At 34.7% G+C, this 25941-nt stretch overlaps 1 protein-coding gene across 1 annotated transcript in view; it reads left to right on the forward strand.

Moving 5' to 3' along the window:
• Positions 1-25401, forward strand: part of UFL1 (UFM1 specific ligase 1) — a 33627-nt gene extending 8226 nt beyond the window's left edge. Inside the window, exons 7-19 of the mRNA XM_006931895.5 lie at positions 4590-4648; positions 6695-6841; positions 8165-8340; positions 9537-9716; positions 12163-12283; positions 14499-14615; positions 17890-18007; positions 19405-19571; positions 19653-19783; positions 21367-21447; positions 21736-21821; positions 22590-22770; positions 23400-25401. Of these exons, the coding sequence (XP_006931957.2) occupies positions 4590-4648; positions 6695-6841; positions 8165-8340; positions 9537-9716; positions 12163-12283; positions 14499-14615; positions 17890-18007; positions 19405-19571; positions 19653-19783; positions 21367-21447; positions 21736-21821; positions 22590-22770; positions 23400-23618 (1783 nt within the window). The 3' untranslated portion in view covers positions 23619-25401. The remainder of the gene's footprint in view (positions 1-4589; positions 4649-6694; positions 6842-8164; positions 8341-9536; positions 9717-12162; positions 12284-14498; positions 14616-17889; positions 18008-19404; positions 19572-19652; positions 19784-21366; positions 21448-21735; positions 21822-22589; positions 22771-23399) is intronic.
• The last annotated feature ends 540 nt before the right edge of the window (positions 25402-25941 follow it).

Below are 25941 nucleotides of genomic sequence, written 5' to 3' on the forward strand. Positions count from 1 at the left end.
TTTTTGAGTACTTAATACATTTAAGGCACTGGTATAAAAGACTAGGTTAGAGGACAGAGCTTGCAATTTAATGCAACCATTTTTTTTTAATCATCTCACAATTACAGAAAAATTACAAGAGAACCTTTTTTTTCTGTCCTGTTTGACAGGAAGTTCCTGACAGAGTGTCCCAACACCACAAATACTCTAGTCTGTGTGTCCTAAAATAAGGGCATTGTCCTGTACAATCGCATAACTGTAATACAAACATCAAAATATTGACATTGGTACATTACTACCATCCACTCCTTAGATCTCATTCATGTTTTACCAGTTTTTCAATAATATCCTTTATAGTGAAGGATCCAGTTCAGAATCACACATTGCATTTGATTGTCATGTCTCCTTAGTCACCTTCAATCTGGAACACTTACTTGGTCTTTTTTTTTACTTTGGTGACCTTGACAATTTGAAGACCACAGGCCACTTATTTTGTAAAATGTTCAGTTTTGTTTGCTATTTTTTCATTCTGATATTCAGGTTATGCATCTTTGACAGGAGTATAACTGAAGTAATTGTGTGTTCTTGTCATTGAATCCTATCAGGTGGTAAACAGTATAGATTTTGTAGTTACTGATGATGTACATTATAACTTCTTAATAAGCAGATATCTGTTAGGCTTTTCATAAAAATACTTGTTTTTCCCTTATAATTAAGTATTTTTGGGGAGGGCAGTTTGAGATCAGGTAAGTGATCCTCTTTTTTATCAAACTTTCAGTTTATTTATTTCTATAAATCACTATGGACTCCTGGCTCCCTGTTTTATTCATTGGATTAAAATTTATAATTATCATTACTTAGATATTTTTTAATGGGCTCTGACTTAGCTATTGGTCCATGCTTCAGGCTGTACTCTGTGTCCTTTAATATGTCTCCATCATTCTTGGAGCATTTCTTTCTGGTACAACAGAAAGGCTCAGTTCATATTTTCCTTGTCCCATCCCTGGAATCAGCCATTTCCCCAAAGAACCCTAGGTCTTTTTAGTGTACTATTTACAGACCAAGATCTGGACATAAATTGCTTATTGCTGTTTGTTTGTCACTGCTCCCAAGCCATCTTAGCAGACAAGTTAAGGGATGCACATGCACATGTGTATACACCCCTCTCTATATGTTTATCAAAAACCATGAGTTCACACTGATATTCCCAGTTCCCTTCCAAACCTCCATTAGTTTTGTTCTAGTTGTCTCCTTTTCCATATTTGCAACTCCCTTCTTTGACCATGAGAAATGTAGCTCCCATTATTTTTAATATACAGTTGATCCTTGAACAATGCAGAGGTTAGGGGCATCTACCCCCCACCCACATTGCAGTTGAAAATCTGCAAATAACTTTTGACCCCCCCCCAAAAAAACTTAACTATTAACAGCCTACTGTTTACCAGAAACCGTACCAATGCAATGACAAATAGTTGAGTAATGCATCTTTTGTATGTTTTATGTATTATATACCATATTCTTATGGTGAAGTAAGCTAGAGAAAACAAAATATTAAGAAAATCATAAGAGAAAATACACTTATAGTACTGTCATATATATGTGTGTGTGTGTGTGTGTGTATATATAAAATCATGTATAAGATGGACCCATGCAAATCAAATCCACGTTGTTCAAGGGTCAGATATGTTTACTTATTTAATTAATTCCCCTTTATGTGATTGAGCTCCCACTGCTGCTACACCTCTCTTCCTTATGTGGATGCTCTCCTTTCTCCATACAGGCTATGACAGCTTGCACCAAATCACCCTCCTAACACAAGAAACTGATAACAGTAGTTGTTTCTGGGAAAAGAACTGGGTAGCTGAGTGATAAAAATGGAGGGGGCTTCAGTTTTGTAACTTTTGTGCTCTTTATATATATTACTTGGTCAGAAAATTAAAAAATTAAAAATATAGGGACACCTGGGTAGCTCAGTTGGTTAAGTGTCTGACTCTTGATTTCACCTCAGGGTCATGACCTTGTGATTTGTGAGATCAAGACCCACGCTGGGGGAGGGGGGTATGCTGACAACACAGAGCCTCCTTGGGATGCGCTCTCTCTCTCTCTCCCTCTCTCCCTCTCTCTCTCCCTCTCTCCCTCTCTCCCTCTCTCTCTCCCTCTCTCTCTCTCTCTCTCTCTCTCTCTCTCTCTCTCTGCCCTCCCCTGCTTGTGTGCATGTGCATGCTCTCTTTCTCTCTCAAATAAATAACTAAACATTTTTAAAAATACTAAAATTATATTTTCTTATTGACAAACATTTATCTTTTTTCTTTGGCTAAGTATTGTGGTGAGTGTAGTTATCATCAGGTTCAGCAAATAATATTTTTTCTGACTCATACTAGCCCTGAGTTTCTCTGTGTAGAGGCATTATCAAACCATGAGAGAAAAATAAATTCTGAGCCTTAAAAGATGTTGCTAGGCTTTGTGGCTTCCAGATAGTTCCACTTAAGGTACCATATTGTCATATTTGTCTCTCAAATATAAGGAACTACCCCACTTTCCTGGTCTAACTTCAGAGAAAACACCTCCATCTCTGATTTAAAAAAGGTTTTTGTTGTTGTTATAGATAGCCAGAAAGAAGAGTAGGAAATAATTATAAGAGCGAGATATGTAGGTATACCAAACTACATTGTATTCCAAATTGAAATAGAAATTCAACAGCTAAGTTTTAGTGTACAAAAAAAAGCTAGCAATTATGTGAAATTCGATTAAACATTTACTGAACACCCACAATATGTTATGAGCCCAGAAATTTTAAGATAAAGTCCTTCCAGGAGCCCTCTACATTTTTGTAGGGATGTGTTCAGGTGGAAGGGAACAGAAGACACACAAAAAAACAAAACATGAGAAAGTTGTAATGATTATAAACAGAGGAGAGCAAACTTCACTGAGCACCTAAATGGACCTAATTGGTTTAGGGATTCTAGATAATTTAGCTGAAAAAGTAGGGTAAAGCAATTTAATGAAAAACAAATTAACCTACATAAGAATTTGGTAAAAATAATAATTTAGTCAAAAATTCCCAAACATAGGGGTTTTAAATATCAATTCAATATTCAGACAAATGTTTTTGCTCTCCCAGTTTGTCATAGAGAAAATTTATAACATCTTGAATAATCAACAATAGATGATTGAGTTACTTGGAATAACTTAAAAGTCTCTTAATTATATGCATAAAAATAAAAACATAGACTAAACCCAAACCAGAACACAGGCATAATTGACTTAAACAGGGAAAATATATAAAGTCAGAAAAAGAAAGTCTAGGTCATTTTCTTTATATTTTCCCTTATTTAAAAGATAATTACTATAAAAGAAAAGGACTCACAGGGATCTACCCAAAAGAAATGAAGAGATATGTCCACACAAAGACATGAACACAAATGTTCATAGTGGCATTATTCATAATAGCCCCAAACTGGAAATAATCCAAATGTCCATCAACTGATGGATGGATAAACAAAATGTGGTATCTCCATACAGTGGAATGCTATTCATCATTAAAAAGGAATGAATACTGATTCATGCTCCATAATGTACAAACCTCAAAACCATGCTCAGTGAAAGAAACCAGACATAAAAGACCACATATAGATTCCATCTATGTGAAATTTCTACAAAGGCAAATTTATAGAGGCCAAAAGCAGATCAGTTTCTCTAAGACTAGGGGTGAAAGCAGGAATTAACTACAGATATCTATAATGAAACTTTTTGGGTGATGGAAACATTTTAAGACTCGAGAACTATTAGTGATTGTTCCTCAACTTTATAAATTTATTAAAACGACTTAATTTTGTAAAATTGATGGGATTTATGATATGTAAATTATACCTCATTAAATGTTTTTTTTCTTTAAAAAGACATATGTAGTCATTATAGAAAATAGTGCTAAGCAAAAAGGAACATTTTAAGTGGATCCCTCCTAGTCATCCACCTAATCTAGGAGTATTTTATTCCAAATTCCTTTCATTACATACAAGATTTCATTTTTCTTCAAAAGCAGAATCCTGTAACATTCACTTGACTATTCCCAGGTGGGGAAAGAGCCTCCCAGAGAGAAAGAATAGAATGAAGAAAACAAAGTAAAGGCAGATCAAGTATCACTAAATCAGAGGTGGAAAGTTGGTAAGAAAGTAAATTGATCCTGAATTGTGGAGACAGATCAGTTCCCCCTGGAACTTCAGTAGTGTAATTCTGATTAAGGATGTAAAATGTGGTGTTATTTTTGTCTTTCACATTAATTGGTGTTTGGAGTGCCTGGGTGGCTCAGTTGGCTAAGCGTCTGACTTCAGCTTAGGTCATGATTTCATGGTTCAGGAGTTCAAGTCCTACGTCAGGCTCGGTGCTGACAGCTTGGAAACTGAAGCCTGCTTGGGATTCTGTGTCTCCCTCTCTCTCTGCCTCTCCCCTGCTCATCCTCTGTCTCTCTGTCTCAAAAATAAATAAACATTAAAAAAAATGTATATTAATTGGTGTTATTCATAAACTCGTCATCCTAGTTATTTTTTTAATTCATAAATATGTGTAACTGTATAATGAGTAAGAAGTTCTTTTTCTTTCTTTTCGTAAAGGCCTACAGCAGTGAATTCTCTCATTTCAAAATATGGATTTCAAGAGCAGCTGCTTTACTGTGAGTTTACTTTAAATTATATGTCACTTAATTAGCTGCTTATTAGACTATTGTAAAACTTACTAATTTTTCATATTTTTACTTCCACTAATGTTAAAACTTACATAACTGAAATATTTCTAGTTGAAATATACCAATTTTCATGTACATATCTATCTGTTATATCCATCAAACATTTAGTGTTGGCTTACCTCCAGAGGAGTGAAATGAAAAAAAAAAGTGTGTGTGTGTGTAGAATACTGCTACGCATATACATTCATAGAGATTTAAAATTGTAGGATTAAGAATAATTTTCACTCTGTTTCTTACAGATTTTTACTATATTTTCTAACATGAAAGTAAATAATATTTGTCTAAAAAGTTTTTATAGAGGTGCCAGGCTGCCTTAGTCATTAGAACATGTGACTCTTGATCTCAGGGTCATGAGTTCAAGCCCCACATTGGGCATAGAATTTACCAAAAAATGGATGAATGAATGAATGAATGAATGACTTTTAAAATAAAAAGTAAACAATTTTTACAAAGATAATAATACCAATAAAAATATATTTTTAGCATTCAGACAGCATTGTAATATCTCCAAAATAGTCTTGGTTCATTACCTGTATTATGTGTGTGTTTGTGAAGCTCTTATCAGAAGGGGTGTTTTTAAAGCTTTGCTGGAATAATTTTTAAAAACAATGACATAATCTTTCAGCTCAGGTATCTGTGCAAATAGAAGAATTAAATTGAAGAATGGAAAAGAAATTCATGTATAAAACCAAAACATAATTTTCATTCACTATATTTTTCAGCATATGGAGTTAAATATTTTAAGAGAAATTTAAAATGTAACATATATTGGAATCTACTAATTGGAGATTGGTGGGGTTTCATTATCATGTATAGTTCTTCAAATAATAATTGATAACTTGCTGACTTTGGTCTTTAACACACATTTGTGTTGTATAGTCACAGAATTTAAAATTATGTGTGCAGTCTGTTGAAAAAATCTACTTTTCTCATGTACCCTAATTTACTCAGCATTGCAGTCCTGAAATTCATATGTAAACTAATTTTTATTTCTGGGAAAGGCTAATTTTCATAAACATTTCTTTGCCAGACATCTTTTGACTGTGCTTGCTGATTCACTTAGAAGTAACTCCTTATCTGCTTGTTTTTTTCAGGGGATTTTGGTATTTTAACAACATGTTTAGTTAAATATTCTCGTTTAAATAAAAAGCATCTATTTTATGTTCATGGCAGTGCTATCCAGTTCTCAGACTGGCATCAGTCCTTTGATGATGATGATGATTGATGACAGTGGTGTTTGTGATGATACTTAGTTGACATTTACTGAGTAGTTATTATATGCCAGCTACTGTTCTAAACACTTAATTTGAATACAATAACTCCATGAGCCTGTTATTATATCCCTGTTTCATGGCTGAGAAAATTGAGGCATAACTAAATGACTTGCATGGTTTTTGTCAGTAAGTGACAGAGTTGAGGTTTAGACTTAGGGTGTTTAGATCCAGATTGATCCTCCTAACCATGGCATTATACTTCTACAGGTGATGCTTCAATTTAAACAGTCGAAATGTAATAATTTATAAAAATTGTCATGACTTTATTTCACAGAGTTTATTCTAATGTGATCCATGTATCCTGAGTTTTCTAAATATGAGAAAATTAAACTTAGTAACACCAGTGTTTGCATATTAATTATTCTCAAAGCATTTAGTCATCCACTCTCAAACATATCATAAGAAAAATAATAGCATGATTTTTCCCCAAAATTACTCTAACTAAAAAATTCAACGTTAGTATTAACTAGTTCAAGTTCAGCACCTTTAGCTAGCTGCCAGAATGTCCTGAATTTATGACCTCAGTATATTCTTATAAATGACAGGAAAGTTTTGTCTAAAATATAATGTCTTCATTTATGCAATTTAAACTTTAAGTTGCTTTTTTTTAAGGTAAGAGTAACTAACTTGTGGAATAGTATTTTACTTTTTGACATTTATACCTGCTCTGATTTATTTCTATTTGTTTGGTTTTGTTAAGCTGTGCTTGAGGAACTTGTTAATAGTGGACGTTTACGAGGTACTGTGGTTGGTGGGAGACAGGATAAGGCGGTGTTTGTTCCTGACATTTACTCCAGAACACAGAGTACTTGGGTGGATTCCTTTTTCAGGCAGAATGGCTATCTAGGTAACTGTTTCTTTTTTCCTTTGAAACTAAAACTAATACTACACACATTCTTAGTATTGTATTAGTCCTGGGAGTACACACTTTACTGTTTCCAGCAAATTATAAAGTTTTTCTTTGAATATAAAAGTAGTCACACGCAGGTTTTTGTTGATTTTGGAACTGAGTTTAATTTCATAGTTATTGAACAGTTATAACATAGAAAGGCCAAAAGCTTGTATTGATTGCTCCCAATGTTCCAGTGATATAATACTGTTACACCTTCAAGTATATTTTATGAAGTTGCCCAGTTGTTTAATTACATAATCTTGGCTATCAGCTTGGCTTATTGGCTATCAACTTTACAGTGTTCATTTTTATTAGATATCCACTCCTTCAGAAAACCTGAAATTATTCTTAATTCTGTTTCTAGGGTTCTGTCATTTGGGTAAAGTAGATTGAATTTAGTCATTAAAACAGCAAATATATATACACATACATATTACACACACTCATACACACACACACACACACATACATAAATATGTAGCTCACTTATATATAGATAGATGTTGCTCAGTTAGTTTGATCAGTTTCATAGTCCAACTCAAATCATGTAAGAGTTCAGTTCCTTTCTCAGTGATAAACCTATGAGACATTAATGTTTAAGCGATTTAAATGTATGCTAGAATACTAGGCTGCACTTATGTTTTCTTGGCTTTCTGTAATGTACTTTTGTTTCTTCAACCATGAACTTGGGTTAGAACTTCGTTATAATTAATTTACTGAAATATGATTATTTGGGGATAAAGAGAACAGTAGCTATCTCCAATAACTTTAATGGCTGTAAACTGAAGTGTTTTTTTTTTTTAACTTTTGTTTTATATGCTAAATCCCTTACTAGTTTAGAATAGAGAATTACTTTGTCCTAAATTGTCTGATTCCTTTAGTTACTATAATAAGCAAAATAAATTGCTTTTTTGTTTCTTAACTTAAATTATTACATTTCTCTTAAGCCCCATTTCTACTTTATTGCTCTGTAGTTCTCATGTTTCCTTTTGACCCCTCAGTTGGAGAGGGAGTGACATAGCTGGGATGGAGGAAGTATTTGAACTAATTTTTCTACAGATACGTTTAGTAATAAAAATTTGGGAAGGTAGCCTAACCAGGGAATAGGCTGTGGTACATTTCTATGCTTTATTCTTTAAAAAAAAGAAAAATAGAATATAGTGCATTCACAAAGAATAGGTGTTGGAAGAACTTAATTCATTCTAAGATTTCTAAAAGGTGTGGATGAGTTGTATTCCAATGAATTCTTTTCTAATTCTATTTGTGATTTATATCTAGAATTTGATGCTTTGTCCAGACTTGGAATCCCAGATGCTGTGAGCTACATAAAGAAAAGATACAAGACTACACAACTCTTGTTTTTGAAAGCAGCTTGTGTTGGTCAAGGACTTGTAGATCAAGTGGAAGCATCAGTAGAGGAAGCCATCAGCTCTGGAACATGGGTTGATATTGCAGTACGTTTTAATCATTTTCTTGTTAATTCTTCTTTAAACCAGGGACAACTGATATTCACTAGTATGTGGCCATATTAAGTATTAGGATACATAAAAGTAGTCTTGGCTTTATAGCCAAATTCTAGCAATCATTGTTATAGCAAAAACTACCTCAATCTTGCTTAAAGACTTTATAGCTTTTGAGGTAGAATGACCTTTTATATATGGATAGACAACATCCAGAATTCCATAAATCTCAAAACAAACAAGCAAACAATATGACACTCATATCAGTCTTGCCATACAGAAATTGTTGAGATTTCTCACGTCTTATCTAAGCATTTACAGCTTTACTGGCATCAGGCATTAATGTAGCATTTGTTGTATCCTTTATCCATTCATTAGCCTTTGCTCATGTATTAACATGAGCTGCTTTAGCCCTGATACTGTTTTACTTCAGTGTTTAGTATTGACCTGCCTTTATTATGCCGAAAAGATAAGAGTGGGTGAAGAGAAAGAAATGAGGCCAATCCATTATTTACTCGTCAGCGCCCAGATTCTCTTTATAAAGCAGAAAATTCCTTGTTTTGAATATACAAGTTTCCAAAGATTCCAGATATAAGTGTTTGTTTATTCATTCAAAAGATTTTAGTAAGTACTATTTATGTACCAGAAACCATTTTACCTGCTGGGAATGTGGTGTCCAGAAAAGTTTCCTAGAGGGAGATAGTTAATGAAAATGATAATTTTAGACCATCAAAGAGCTAAGAAGAAACCTGTTTTGGAGGTGAAGGTATCAGGACTTGATGGTGAATTGTTTGCGGGTTTATGAGAGGAACTGAGTGTGACATGAAAGTTTGGGGCCTGATCACCTGAGTGGAGAACAGTACCATTAATTGAGAGGGGGAGATGATGGAGAAAGGTGGATAGAGCTGGGAGTCTAGGGGTGGCAGCTGCAATCAGTGTTGTTCTGGATATGTGAAATTTGAGATGTCTATTAGACCTATGAGCGGAGAGGTTAGGGAAGTTGTAGGACATAGACCTCCAGAGCTCAGAGGGATGATGAAAGCAGAAATATAATTTGGGAGGTTATCAGCATAGAGATGGTTCTGAAGGCCACTGGACTTGAAGTCACCTAGGGAGAGCATATATGTAACAAATGGTTTATATGTATGATATTATATTTATATTTGTTTTCATTCTTTTTCTTATTCTAGCCTCTGTTACCCAGTTCTTTATCAGTCGAAGATGCTGCAATGTTGCTTCAACAGGTGATGAGAGCATTCAGCAAGCAGGCTTCAGCTGTAGTCTTTAGCGACACTGTTGTAGTCAGCGAAAAATTCATAAATAACTGCACAGAACTGTTCAGTGAACTGATGCACCAAAAAGCTGAAAAGGTATGCCAGACTTCCTTTCCCCTGCTAATCTTAACGGTACTTTCACATTAGACTCATCTGACATCTTCTGAAAAATGGGGTAAGCAGTATATACCCAGGAATGAACACTGTTCATTTCCCTTTAATGTATTACTCCTTTTTATCTCTTCTCCTCGATTTGTTTTCCCCTTCTTCATTCCCATCAGGACATGTATGTTGGAACTTAGGGAGCTGATTTTATAAATTGAAATCATCTAAATCATACACTTCACAATTAAGTCACCTAAGGGTATTGATCCAACGTTAAAATCCACAAAAACGTTATCTGTGGATTAAATGCACAAGTATACAGTGTATCCATCAATCACTACACTATATATTTACTAAATCTAGCAGAGCCTTATTAATTTTACCTATTCAGGATGCACAAATGGGGTAACTTACTGAGGAAAGAAATTGTTGCTATCAAAATTGATTAGTTCTTCAGAGCAAGTGCTGTCAAGAAGCAGAGGTCCTGCCAGGTCTGCTTTAATGAATATTCAGGTCGTGTTTCTAGTTAGCAATACCATCAACTTATAAAGCCTGCTCACGGACAGGTAGAACAAGCCCATTTATCTTAGACTGTTAATAAATTCATGAGAGCTTATTAAATATATAAATAATTTGTATTCATCTGTATTCCTTTTAAGCTCTTTAATAGTTTTAATTTTTCTTAATGTTTATTTATTTTTGCGAGACAGAGAGAGAGAGAATGAGTGGGAGAGGGCAGAGAGAGAGGGAGACGCAGAATCCGAAGCAGGCTGCAGGCTCTGAGCTGTCAGCACAGAGCCCAACGTGGGGCTCGAACTCACAAACTGTGAGATCATAACCTGAGCCGAAGTCGGACACTTAACCAACTGAGCCACCCAGGCACCCCAGTAGTTTTAAAAAAACGATAATTTTCTATGACTTGCCCGCTAATAAAGCAGCATTGAAGAGTAAAAGTACATAGGATTGACAACAGTAAACCTGAATTCCAATCTCAACTTGTTTACTCTCTGTTTGACTTTGGACAAATAGACCTCCTGCTTCCATATCTTCAAAAAAAAAGGATGATGATGGTTCATTTCTTAAAGATAAATGTAAATAAAGGAGGGATGTATACAAAATTTCTGGTATATATTAGCTACCAGTTGCTAGATGGCTGCATTATTATTTATGATCTTTTATTAAAATAAAAACATGGTTTTAGACGGGGCGCCTGGGTGGCGCAGTCGGTTAAGCATCCGACTTCAGCCAGGTCACGATCTCGCGGTCCGTGAGTTCGAGCCCCGCGTCGGGCTCTGGGCTGATGGCTCAGAGCCTGGAGCCTGTTTCCGATTCTGTGTCTCCCTCTCTCTCTGCCCCTCCCCCGTTCATGCTCTATCTCTCTCTCTGTCCCAAAAATAAATAAACGTTGAAAAAAAAAATTTTTTTTAATAAAAACATGGTCATCAATTTTTCTTTCTTCCTGCTCCTCCCTCCAACTACAAAAATAACTTCAGGAAAAAAAGGTGATTCTGTTGTTTGAACTGTAACATCCTAAACATTTTTCTTCAGGAAACCAAAAGGGAAATACCATTTTTCACATGAAAATAAATACACTTTTGTCGCTACAAATTTAGAGCCCTGTCCCATAATGAAAAACAGTTTCTGAACTTGGAAATAAATAGTTCATTATTCTGAACATATTTTTTAAAAAAGCAAAGGTAAAGAATGAGTCCAGAGGAAAAAACAGTTTAAATGACTAAATGTGCAACTCATACATGGTCATTATGTTAGGGTTGGGAGTGTAGATTTTGTTAATCTTTGTAGTAAACTTAGGTATCCAAGTGGCATTGGAGTTGGGAGCCTCAAAAAGAAAAAGAGCAAGGGCCACCTATGAAGCATTGGTTAAAAAAATAAAAAAGCGGGGTGCCTGGGTAGCTCAGTCGATTGAGCGTCTGACTTCAGCTCAGGTCATGATCTCACAGTTTGTGGGTTTGAGCCCCGCATCAGGCTCTGTGCTGATAGCCTGGACTGCTTCGGATTCTGTGTCTCCTTCTCTCTCTGCCCCTCCCCCACTCGTGCTTTGTCTCACTCTGTTTCTCAAAAATAAATAAATGTAAAAAAAATTTTTTTTAAATAAATAAAAATTAAAAAGCCAAATCGGCTGAACAAGCCAAATTGCATCTGATGTTATGAGATCAATTCTTCAGTGACCAGATAGGATTTCTCATTAGCTGATGACACATTCAAAGAGCCAGGAACTGCAAGGGAAGAGACTGATCTTTGGCAAGGAGGGACCACCTCAGAGTGTCAGCTGTTGGACAGAGCTCTATAGTTCTTAGCAATGAAATCAAACAAGAATAATCAGGATGAGTAATAATGATTGACTATATAAATAACTTTTATGTTTTTGGTAATACCATATATTTTTGCTTACCAAGAAAAGCATGTTTTATTTCAGGAAATGAAAAATAATCCTGTTCATTTAATCACTGAAGAAGATCTGAAACAAGTCTCCATTTTAGAAAGCATTAACACAAGTAAAAAGGATAAAAAAGATGAACGAAGGAGAAAAGCAACAGGTAATAAATTGTTATTAATCAAGAAGATTCAAAGATGAGTTTTTTACAAGTTGCAGTGAACTCTGCATTTATTAGACCCTTTGAAAGCTCTTTTATTTGGTTGATTTACCTTTAACTGCTAATATTAACCAAATCTTTTGCTAATGAATTAAATTTTGATGATGAAAATGGAAATATTAGTGATTACTTTTTCTTATTTTGTCAGAACTAAATGATTTTCATGACCTGGCCATCTTCCATTGTTCACTCCCTCACCCTTTATGTTCTACCCCGGTAGCCTTTTTTCTTGAATCTCAAAATTTGGCAAGTTTGTGGTTACCACTAGCTCTTCATTCCACCTGAATGTTCTCTCCCTAATTAGGGAACTGATTTCTCATCATTCAGAACTCCACTTCAAATGTCAGTTCCTCAGAGAGGCGTCCCTAACCACCTGGAATAGTAGACATGGTCACTCTCCATATATTATCTCCTGGTTTTTTTGCATCACTTTTATCACTGTAATGCGTTTTATTGTTTGGAAGCCTTGTCCATCTCATATATTGTTGTTTCCCTAGTCTTTAGAACACTTGTTGGTGTATTTTTGGTGCTCATAAAATATTGAATGAATAAATTTCCCAAGAAGATACTATTTCTTTCATTTTTTTTAATTAAAAGCCAATGGAAATTATTCTAGGTGCACATGTATTTTCTATACTTTATATAGTAGAAATAATTTTACTAGCACTGTATCAAGGTTAATGAAATTAGATATTCAACATGTTTCGTTAATAAATACCAACTATAATGAAGATGTGTTATAAAAACTTCAATTTTTATTTGTGAGAACTCACTTCTATTTCTTTGAGATTGTTTCTTTTCAAAAACCTTTTACTACAAAATCTTTCAATTTGATACTTTGAAATTTCTCTGTATTCTTCTGGGGGAAATAGACAAGTAAATTACTCCCATAAATCATAGTAGTATCACAGCCATGCATATTTTATCATATTATTTGAAGATATACTTATAAGTTTACCTTAATCAGTTAATTGTACTTATGTCAGAATAGCTAGTCTGTTTTATTTCCTTCTAAAAATTCAGAGTTATCTGATCTTCACCTCAGTGATAGTACTATCCTGTTGTAATGGTTTAGGTATAGTGCATGGAACAATGTCAAATATATAAGTCTTCCCTAATAAGAAATTTATTACCAAATGTAAAAATTACATTCACCTTAGACTTGTGTTTCGAAAATTATATTTTTCTATCCCAAAAGCAAGGGAAAATAATAGAACTTACAATTAGAGGACTTGATGAGATTTAAAGGAATTGTACTTAGGATTTAGAAAAAGATCTGTAGTTTATATGTCATTTTACTTTATTGAAAAATGAATCTTTTATGAAGAAACATATTTTAAATATTTTTCAGTATTTCAATCCCATTATTAGAAAGTATTCTATTTTGTTGAATAAATACTTTAAGCGTAAATATGTAATGGTAGAGAAATACCTCACTAAGATTACTTTTATTTACAGTGTTTTGGTTTGTCTCATAATTTGTATTTTTTAGTCTTTATTTGGCCAATGGGTGATGGATAACTCTGTTTTTCCACTTACCCAATTTAATATTCATGGTCAAAATTTATCAAGCACCTGTTCATGTGTCAAGCATTGCTTTAACCCCAAGGATACAAACATTAGTGAGACATGCTTCCTATCTGAAGGAGTTCATTGTCTCGTTCAGTGGTGGAAGACTCAGGATGTCTCCTATAAACATGAGTAATAATCTTTCAACCAAGAAGACAAAACCAAGGGTAATTAAATTTGTGAAATACTGTAATGGAGATATTAATGAGGCTGTGGTAACAGAAATGAGCAAATGAGGGCACATTTCTTTTGGGGAAGGTAGAAGACGAGGTAAAGGAATGGGTTTGGTCAAGAAAAAGCCAGACAAAGCTACAGAAAAAGATGTCTTTGGAGAAGGAAGGAGAGACTGTATTTAGAGCAGGTAGGCTCTCTGAATTGCTCAAGTTCAACGGATTTCGTACTTTATTAATTTTTTATTGACTGAATTACAAAACTTCGTAATAAAGAAACTCCAACCTTAAGTAGCACCTAAAAGTTAATTACTTGGCTTTTCTTGTTCTGCTGTAAAGTTAAATATGACAACGTAGTGTCATCATTCTAAAAATGGTAATTCAGTTAGGGAAGACTAATGAGTATCCTCTTCCACCAGAGGGCAGTGGAAGTGTGAGAGGAGGTGGTGGTGGCAATGCCAGAGAGTACAAAATTAAAAAAATCAAGAAGAAAGGAAGAAAAGAAGAGGATAGTGATGATGAGTCATCTCATACTGGTATGTAGCTTTATTACTCTTCCTTTGTGCATGATTTTAAACATTTTCTTACAATGCGTACTGTTACATGTATACGCTTATACAAGAAGTCCTCGCTTTGCATAGTTTCTGTGGACACAGATTTCAGTTACACAGTTTAGTTGATGACACCAGCCCCCAACAACATGGTTCATGTTTTGAGTTACCAGCGTGTATCAGCTGTGAGTAATCACATAAAGTACAAATTTGCTGCTGGCTCCTCAGTCCACAGATGAGCACATAAATAACCCAGGTACATCATGAGCTGTGATAGTCACATCACTGATTTCAGAGTTTGTCAGTGATGGATCCCTGTGCCTCTCTTCCTCACTTTATGCTCAGACAATACCCCACGTAGCTGTGTTGCTTCCTTGTCTCCCAGTGATGAATCCATACATTTTAAAAAATGGATAATCAAAAGGGAACTGGCCAACACAGACAAAAATGCAGCAAAGAAATAAAAAGTGATAACATTGGAAATGAAATATGAATCAGGAATAAATGGAGTTAGGGAAAAAGCTGACTGTGGGAACGTTGGTATTGCCCTGTTCAAGAACCAAGTATGCAGCCTGAGGAGCTTGGTAGAAGCGCACTTAACTGACGTAAATGGGGAAAGTGATCATGACAAAAAGGATGAAAATGTTTTAGAGGGGGTGAGGTTGGCAGAAAACCTCCAATAAAGGAATTCTCACGAGATGTTTCACAACATTGAAAGGGCAAAGGATAAAATGCCGTAAGCTGATCCGGAGTTAAAAAAGGAGTATGACAACTTGCCAAGCCACAGAAAAATGCTTGCTCTGGAATATAAGTCACAGGATGAGAAGAAGCAAGCACCATTGAGATTATTTTTGATAAGTTTTTTACAAAGAAATCAAACACTTTCATGCTCAGGGTTTCTAATGAGCTAAATTATAGTATGCTAAATTATTAGTTTTCTTTTTCATTTCCCTTTATATTCATAACCAGCAGAACTTCTAATGTTTTCACAAACATTTTTTTAAAGGGTCACAGAACAATCAAATTTTCCCATTGTTTATTAAGAACACCTTGCACAGTTGCGGCTTGCATAGTCACTTTTATGGTTTCCCGCTGCCATGAAAAACAAATTATAATATTTTACAAAAGTGGATTTCTGCATATTCAAGTAGGAAACACTAATATTATGCATGTTTAAGTTTTATGGTAACACTTAAGTGATTGGTTGCTTCTATTTAAGGAAGAGAATTAGTATATGCATCTTCCTTTTCCAAGACTTGTTATTATTCAGTATTGTTAAGTTAGCAAGAGACATGTTAGTTTTTCTAAGTAAAGTTATGATTCTTCTATGTTTGTGTTGTAAATAAATTTACTTAATGCAACTGTGATACCTCCCTCTTCCTTTTCCCCAGTAAACACAGAAAAAACATTGAAATGATAATAATCTGAAATTTTTATTTTACTTCTTCCACAGAGCTCATTTTGTATGGGCTAGAGCCAGGAGGCGTAGAAATCAGTTGACATGGGCTTCAGTTATTAGTGTGCCACTACTAGTGATAATGTATTTGCTTAAGATCTATCTTTAAAGTATTCTAAGATAGATAAAAATAGCTACTGTTCTCAGCATGCATAAAACAATATTAATTAAAACTGTCTTCATAGAGGAGCGCCTGGGTGGCTCGGTTGGTTAAGCATCCGACTTCAGCTCAGGTCATGATCTCATGGCTCGTGGGTTCAAGCCCCGCATCATGCTCTGTGCTCACAGCTCAGAGCCTGGAGCCTGCTTCAGATTCTGTCTCCGTCTCTCTCTCTGCCCTTGCCCAACTTGTGTTCATTTTCTCTCTCTCTCTCTCTCTCTCTCTCTCTCTCTCTCTCTCTCTCCCCCTCCTTCCCTCCCTCCCTAATATAAACATTTAAAAAACTTTTTAAAAAACCTATCTTCATAGAAACTAGTAGCCCTGTTCCTATTTTAAGTAGTATTAAGACTGACCTATGTGGGTTTTAATTTTTCATTAGTAAATGAATTTCTCTATTCCCCAGATGTACTAGGGGTGGGAGAGAAGGGATATTTAATAAAATATTTTTCTATTATCTGTACCCTTAAGTAATTATTAAATGAGGCATGTGTTACTTCTTTTGTGCACAGGTTATAGAGAGGGGCTATAAAGGTAGCAAAACCATTCTACCTAAAAAAATATAATTTCAGTGCTTTTGAAAAGGGGTTGTGTTATAATCTCGCAATGGGGGATGGAATCAGGTTCTCAGCTAAAATACAGCATCAACTCAGTGTGAAAGATTACTATATGGAAATATAATGTAATAACTTATAACATGCATGCAGAAAGCAAACAAAGCAGAGACTATTTGATGTGGAAGATCAGGAATGGATAGCAAATCACAAAAAGAAAGAATAGTCTATCTCTTCTAATGGGTGTATCTGTTCTAAAGCTATAACGTCAACTACTTAGATCTTGATGCATAGTGAGGATTGATTTTTGAGCTATTATTTATTTATTTTATTATTTTTTATTTTTATTTCTATGGTTTTACAATAACCAAATTTAGCTGGAAATAATCACTTTTATATTTTTACAAGTAATAACGGAAATATTGTTAGCTTTCTTTTGTCTGCAACCTGTACTTCTTCAAGTCGGTGAGTAGGCATGCACAGTTAACAATTATTTCCATTACACTAGCTGCATACAAGCTTTCCTTGGTATGGAATTATTTTTGTAAGAAGAATAAATTATGAGTGTAAAATTACAAGGATTCTTTTCATCTGTACCTTTCCCAAAGATAATTTTTACCTTAATTCTACCAGAGTTGTAGTTCACATGATTATAAAGACTTTTCTTGAAGATCCTATGTAACTTACAAGGATGATTTGATTTTTAGTGCCTATTCATTTTTATAAAGACAGAAATTCTGCTCATTATATATTGTTCAACAGCGAAGTTATCTTTTCTTAAAAGATTTTTTTCCTTGATTTTCAACTATTTGTACCATCCAAGTTAGACTGGGGAGAAAACATCTTTATGATTTTCTGATTGACTCAAAACAGTCACAAAATGAAGGTAGGAAATTATTACTCAAAAGAGATGCCACTATCTCTTATTTTTAAAATTATTTTCATTGGTTATTGCTATTTGACATTGGCAATATCAGAGTCTTTGTGGTATGAAGTGAATGAATTACCATCTTATTAAATATGTTGAGCCTTATTTGCTTTTAGGTTGCTTTATGGTTTTGTTGTTTTTCACATTGCTCATTTCTACTATAGGAAAGAAGAAGGCAGAGATCACTTTTATGTTCCAGGATGAGATTGAAGATTTTTTAAGAAAACACGTACAAGATGCCCCTGAGGAGTTTATTTCTGAACTTGCCGAGTACTTAATAAAGTAAGTATAAAAACATATTTTTTTTCTGTTTTATGATAGAAATTCAGAGGTTTTAAATAAAATTTTTACCAAGATCATAGAAAACATATACTCTAGGTCTTTTCTTTTCAAAGCTTAGAATTTAATCTAGCCACCAAATTGCAGATTTTGTTTGCCTGTAGAGGCTGTTCAATTCAACAAACATGTAAGTGCTCTGGGGAAGGCAATATAGGAAAGAAAAGGCGAGAGTGTGGAGGCATCCTCATTCACTGATGTTACAGTACTAGTTGGGAGAAAAACACCAACAAAATAGCTGGCTGCTCTCTAACATAGCGTGAAAAGGAACATCTAAAAGAAAGAAAAGACCATTTTCTATCTGGACTAGACAGAGAGTAAACAGTGCACTTTTAAAAAAGGGGAGAAATAAAGTAACAAACTGTCTTCAAAGAGAATAAATTTAGACAGCACTAGCTTGTAATTGAGCCAAGCTAAATTTATTTTACGGAAGTGAAAAGCATTGTGTATAACTTGACCATTACTAACTAACGTGATTTTCCCTCAAGGTAGTTCCAGTGTGTAAGCTATAAATGCAGTCCAGGAGCCCAGTGCATCTAACATTGAATTTAGAATATAGCTTTTGTAGTGAGATTTTTTTCATTTCACTGAATGTTTTTGTACATGAATATATTAAATAATCATATTTTTCATATGTAAAAAGATGGAGTAGTTACTTCTAATCATTTGCCATTACTTTTTAAAAAATCTTTTCTGGGGGTGCCTGAGTGGCTCAGTCAGTTGAGCGTCCAACTCATGAACTCATGAGTTGAACTCGTGGTTCATGAGTTCAAGCTCCGTGTCAGGCTCCGTGCTGACAGCTCAGAGCCTGGAACCTGCTTCAGATTCTGTGCCTTCCTCTCCTTCTCTCTGCCCCTCCCCTGCTCATATTCTTTCTCTCTCTCAAAAATAACCATTAAAAAAATTTTTTTATAAAAATAAAATAATCTATTCTGAGTTGTTGAGCATAAAGTTTTTAATGTGTTATCTTTTATAGTACTTTAGAAATTGAGAATTTATTATTCCCAAGGATGGGAAACAGATTTATAGTCTATTCTCCAAATTAACTTTTAAAAACTACTTTGAATTGAATTTGAATTTGAATTGAAACTTCTGTTACTGCTATTCTTACTGTCTTTAGTGCAATAATTTTGAGTACTGTAAGACTGAGAAAAGTAAATGCATTTAAGTGATAAGTCCTAGGCTTAGAGGACAAATTCTTGGGAACTAGTCTCCAAATTAATCTTGTTTGTTTAAAAAATATAGAGATCTTCCCTTAAGGCCTATTTCCATAGAAGCAAAATTTCTTAGATGCATAAATCCAGTACTTTTTAATAAACTAAATATATTTATCTTGTGCACAGACCTCTTAATAAAACTTACCTCGAGGTGGTGCGTTCAGTGTTCATGTCTTCAACTTCTTCTGCCTCTGGAACTGGTCGAAAGCGCACTATCAAGGACTTGCAAGAAGAGGTTTCAAACCTGTATAATAACATTCGGCTTTTTGAAAAGGGGGTGAAGTTCTTCACAGGTATACTTGGTGCTGTTTTTTTCATTGATTCTCATAATTGTTCTTGGACATTAATTTTAATAAAACACCTTTATTTTCCAGATGATACGCAAGCTACTCTTACAAAGCATTTGCTGAAGACAGTGTGTACTGATATCACTAACCTCATTTTCAACTTCTTAGCTTCGGATTTAATGATGGCAGTAGACGATCCTGCAACCATCACAAATGAAGTATGATAGTGATTTGTTTGCCATCCTTGATGTGTTTAGTTTTGAAATAAAAGCATGCTTTATTTTCTCACACCAGGAATAGTCTAAAGGAGAGTAAAATATAAGAAAGGGTTTTTAGGGAAAACATCCATCAGATTTTTAGTTCAAATTGGTAATATAACCAGTCTTTTGAAAGTAATGATGGTTAATTACTTTAGAATCAACACTTTTATTTTTTCCTAATTATTATGGTGTCACATCCCTTTCTCCTACTGAGTTGCAAATCCCTTAACAGTGCTATGGCCTGATTGCATACTCTGCAGTCATTTTCACTTACTGGCACCATCTCTGTTCAATATTTAAATAAATTGTAATTTATTTGTTAAAATTCTAATCTCAAACTAAATTCAAAGTTAATTTCTTCCCTTCTTGAAATGTAAGGTAGGGCAGTGGCTCCTGGTTGCCTAGAGAAGGAAGTGTGATCTGTCCCTAACTCTCCTCCTCTACTTCTTCTCTGTCCTTCTTCTCTGATCCACTTAATGTTTGAGATTTAGAAAAAATGAAAGAGGCAAAAAGTGCCTCATAAGAATGACTGCATATCACTGATTATGACCTAGGTCCAATGCTGTGGTCTCTCGTGATGTGGCCATTGCCACATAGATGGCATAGGTTGTTTGGGGGATGTTTTTTAGCATGTGACTCCCTCTCATGGCAAGGACCACCCCCTAAACTTCCAAACAGGTTATTTCTCCTGTCTACCCCAGCAAAGTACTGTCCCCCTTCCTCCTTTAGCTTGACAGTGAATCTCCAGATGCTTGGGCAGTTCATGTAGCCTCTGTGCCAACTTCTGCTGTGAGAAATACATGGGGTCCTGTCCTGTGCACTTTGGGGGCTATGGAAGGATTTAGTGTGCCATGTGACGGGAGTCAGTAGGTTGCCCTAGTCTTCCAAGACTCACTGTAACTTTCGGGGCCTACTGGCCAAGCCATTCCAGTAGGCCTCCACCAGAAATTTCATACTAGGTAGGGCAATCAGATGGGTCAAGAATGCCACCAAATTTCTTGAGACACATCTGTGTGGACGGGGTGCTGAAAAGACCACACACCAAATAGCATAACAACTGTCCATCCATAGAGCAAGTTCTCTAGTTTATAGGCATTCTTAAACTTTATTCAAGAGTGAGACCCCCTTCACTTGGCATTAGGAAGAACATTCTTCCCACCCCAATGAAAAAGAGAGGGAGTAGCCCCTTGCCCCAAATTCTCTTTTACCCACAAGGTAAATGGTTCTCTCTCCCTCCTCCCTCGGCCCACCCCCTGCCACTCCCCTGCCCCATCTTCCTCTTACATTGCTGGGCCAGAAGGGAGGAGCAGAGCTATATCTAGCTTCATTGGCTGACTGGTTGTTAGCTAGCTTTCAGATACTAGAATGCTTTTGGCATGTTTTTATCCCTAGTTTGAGAGCTAAAACTCAAAAACAAAGATAAATTCTATTCAGTATTCTATTATAGCAACAAATATACTTTGTTTTGTTTTGTTTTGTTTGATCTTATATCCACCACATGTTAAAGTCACAATCCCAAAAGAATTTTTTTCCCCTTATAGGTAAGAAAAAAAATTTTAAGTAAATTATCAGAAGAAACCAAAGTAGCTCTCACAAAACTACATAGCTCTCTGAATGAAAAAGTAAGTAAAGTTGGATTCTGTTTAGATAATGGGGCTAGAATTTATGACCTTTGAGTACATTTTTATAAGAATAATTGTAAACTAAATCTCTTTGGGAGGTGAAGGGGGAGAACAGGCTGGGGACATTTTATCCTCTTTAGTCCTAAATCACAATGTCAAGTTTAATAACAAAATGACCTTTTTAAAAATTGTATTTAGGGTGTAATATTATAGAACAGTATTAAATGACTGTATTTCTTTAGGAAACCTGTTAATAAAAGTAAATTATGGCATTAAATACCTTTTCAGAGCATAGAAGACTTTCTTTCTTGTCTGGATTCTGCAGCAGAGGCTTGTGATATTATGGTGAAAAGGGGAGACAAAAAAAGGGAAAGGTAACAACATTCAATTAATCTACTTTATTAACAGATTCTTAGATGTGTGATATTTCATGTCTGAAGTTGGTGACTATGTGGATCTTGCACAGAGAACTCTTGTATCCAAATGGCTGCATACCTTTAAGTGTATTCAATACATAGGTCTCCCTCTCTGACCCATTTTGATAGGGTAGCAAGGTTCCCTAATCCCCTAGTAGATCAAGCCTGAGAACTTTATGTTGGCTTCGAGACCTGCTATAGAAAGTTTATGTGCATTAGTGCACTTCTGTCTGATTCCCAACAACTTAAAATAAAAAGTATACCTTGAGTATCCCTGCTATCTAGTTTTCTGTATCATTCTCTAGCATATTAGTTTATCCATACCATTTAGGGTCAAGTGTGTCTATATTTCCTATTTAATTTTTTTTTTTCAAAGTTTATTTATTTTTTGGGACAGAGAGAGACAGAGCATGAACGGGGGAGGGGCAGAGAGAGAGGGAGACACAGAATCGGAAACAGTCTCCAGGCTCTGAGCCATCAGCCCAGAGCCTGATGCGGGGCTCGAACTCACAGACCGCGAGATCGTGACCTGGCTGAAGTCGGACGCTTAACCGACTGCGCCACCCAGGCGCCCCTATACTTCCTATTTAAAATATCCCTTAAGATGTTTATGGCGGTAGATAACTAAACTGGAGAAGCTAAAAATGAATACAGAAGGGAAGAAGTGAAATTGGTGAGAGCTGGTGAAAATATGATAATGTGTTTTGTGATTTTATTTTTGTTTAGGCAGATATTGTTCCAGCATCGACAAGCACTGGCTGAACAGCTAAAAGTCACAGAAGACCCTGCTCTTATTCTGCACCTCACATCAGTCCTTCTGTTTCAGTTCTCAACCCACAGCATGCTCCATGCACCTGGAAGATGTGTCCCACAGATCATCGCCTTTCTCAGTAGTAAAATTCCAGAGGTATCATCCTGTCAGTGCACTCGAAACTTTTAAAGCTTTTAGATTCTGAAGATTTTGAATGGATAGGTTTGAATCATCGTAAACAGTAAGACACAAAACATGTTAATATGATTTCCCGTTCAAGAATGTGAACAGTGATAGAAGATTGATTTTAAAAACTCAGCATAGCTCAAGAATCTTTTGGGATCCTACAGGATCTATAGTAAAAAAAAATATTCTGAATTTGGAAATTTAAGCTTTCAAAAAAGATGTAATAATGTCCAGTCTTCCAATTCAGCTTATGTAAATTTAACCTGTTGTTCAAGGACCAGTTCAAAAAGTCTTACCCTGCACAGATTCTTCTGAGAAACTTCTCAGCTAAAAGTAATTGGGCTTCTTTGAACTTCCATGTAACTTTGACTAAATGTCTGGTGATAGAACCTAGCCAAGTCGGTTTACATTAAAATGATCTGTATTCATGTTTTATCACCCCTAACCTGTCAACTTGCCAGCAAGGACCTTGCTTGATTCAGTTTTCTACTTAAGATCATTATACTGATTTATAAAGATGGGTGTTGGTTGAACAAATCATGCTTGTTCCACAGAAAATTAATGTTTGTTAACTTTTCTTCTCCTTTCTCTTTTCACAGGATCAGCATACTCTTTTGGTAAAGTATCAAGGTTTAGTTGTAAAGCATTTAGTTAGTCAGAATAAGAAGACTGGCCAGGGAGATGATCCTTTGAGTGATGAATTAGACAAAGAACAAGAAGATATCACCAATACTACTCGTAAAGAGCTTCAAGAACTTTCTTCATCCATTAAAGACCTTGTTCTCAAATCCAGGAAGTCATCTATGACAGAAGAGTAATGATCTTAATTTACTTTTATCATATAGTATACATTTTTCCCAAAGTTTAATATGGTGAGTGGTTACCACAAAGTGTTCATTTCACAGTCCTCAGTTCCTCCCAGTAATGCCCCCATGCATACACCCACACACACGCAATTCAGTCTAAACAATAGTGTTGTATTCAATGTAAACCTTATAAAAATGTGAATTTTTATAAGTTGGGTTCAACCATGGAAGATTTCTTTTTCACAATATAATTCTAAAAACTAACCATTTCAGTTTTATTTTATTTTCAGATGCTAAATGAAGAATAAATTTTGATATCTTTCATCTCTAGAAAAGGACTCATTCGTTGTGTGTTAGATTTCAAGTGACATTATTATATATATACCCATATTAGGTGGAAACTTAAAATGTGGCCACGTGTTCTTTAAAAAGGAAAAAAAAAAACCCTTTGGTGTCAACAATAAAAATCGTGTATTTTAAAATTAATAGACAATGCTTCAAACCTAAAATACAGAAATTTGCAGAAGAACTTTTAATACTAAGCCCCTGCTTTTACTTCTGGCAGATAGAGGGCCTCCCATTGCCCCCGCAGGAGTGAACTTTTATGTGGTTGACAGTTTCAGGGATGCCTTTACAGCTGCAGAAAAACACCAGAGGGGCCCATTTATTGCTATGGTCTATTCTATTCTAAAACAAGATGCTAACAAGAGAGAGAAAAAATAAAAATTACTTCTTAATAGATATAAATCACATTAGAATAACTAAAAATGTAATACAAGTATTTTTTCTTTAACCCAATTTGCATTTCTAAATGTTATTTTTTATATCAGTAGTCACTCTGACTCCTAATGCTTTGTTGTAGGAGGATCTATAAGTGCATTGAAATCATTGAAACTTTTTTTTTTTCCAAAAATGGAAATCCATGTAAGAAAATAGGTATTCTTGTTTTCTAAAGACTAGTAGTAGTTAAAAGTAACTAAAATAGTTCCTTGGTGTAATAATTTCAAGCAAATGAGTCTTAAGCAACAATTTATTATTATCAAAAAGAAACTTATTTTGAATATAATAGTTAAATTTCAAATATTAAAAAAGTACTATTTTATATAATTCCTCATATGGCATTTAAAACTTCCTGTTTCAAAATGTTTGAATACAAATATCAGTCTACCTCTACTCTAATTCAGACAGAGTGTTAATATTGAGTGAAGGAAATTGATACAATTGCTAACTAAACATTATTAAAGTTGATAGGAATGTAACCTAAATTTAAAAATGTTTTTCCACTGGTAATTTTCTATTAATGTATTTTCATATGGGCAAAGGAAGAAAATGACAAATCCTCTGTGACCACAAACTCCAGGTAGTTTTTTTTATTCAGCTTTCAAAATATTAAAAACCAAACTTAAGGTTTTATCCAGTCTTTAAGAATTTATCATTTATGTTTCAGCAGATACCAGAGTAATCCACATTTGATTCAAACTAGGTCATAAACAATGAAGCAAATAAAATCATTCTGGCCTTCCTAATTTGTAGGAATAAAAATAGGAGAGACGACCAAGCAAATAAAAAGAAAACGATTGTCTTGATCACATTTTTTTTATTTATCAAAATGGTTCGTATTTTTCACAGTAAATAAGAATTTTTATTGTTTTTGAAAACAAAGTGGTATAGCTGATTTTGTATGTAAAAATCTAATCTCACTGATAAATAAAAATTCTTAAATGGTTATCTACTATGATCTTGACGGGAAGATTTAAGAGTGTTATTAAAAATAAAGTTGCCTATTTCTGTTAAATTTTGTGGTACTTTGGAGCTTCCATTATTTTAATTAATACTAGAATTGATGCATATGTTACATGTAACGTATTCACATTTTAAAATTCTTTTTCTGAATATATTTAAAGATTTTATATTTTCTTGCACAAAAATAGTTCGATAGTCCTCAGTGTCTCATTCCATGAAAGTTTGCCAGTCATGAACCATTTTACCTGAGTAAATCATCTTCGGTTAGCTACATGTCAGCAAATGTACAGCTATACTCTTATCTGCCACTTCCTACTATTGCAGATACAATAGAGCTTTCTGAATAATGTGTTCGTGTGCCCCATTCTCCAGACCACATGTTTCTGAAGAGTCAAGGGAAACCCACTTCTAGCCATCAGAATGATTCAGTGAACCATGGCCTATCTTATCAAAATCAATGAATTTTCAGAAAAGATACTGATATGAAATCAGAATAAATGTATAAGTTGCTTAATTTGAATATAGAACCATCTTGAACTTTTTAGGGAGTGTGTTTTAGTCAGACCATAAAGCACCAAAGATGAGGTCAGAG

The sequence above is a fragment of the Felis catus genome, chromosome B2 (genome assembly GCF_018350175.1).
Source record: "Felis catus isolate Fca126 chromosome B2, F.catus_Fca126_mat1.0, whole genome shotgun sequence".
NCBI classification, from domain to species: Eukaryota; Metazoa; Chordata; class Mammalia; order Carnivora; family Felidae; genus Felis; species Felis catus.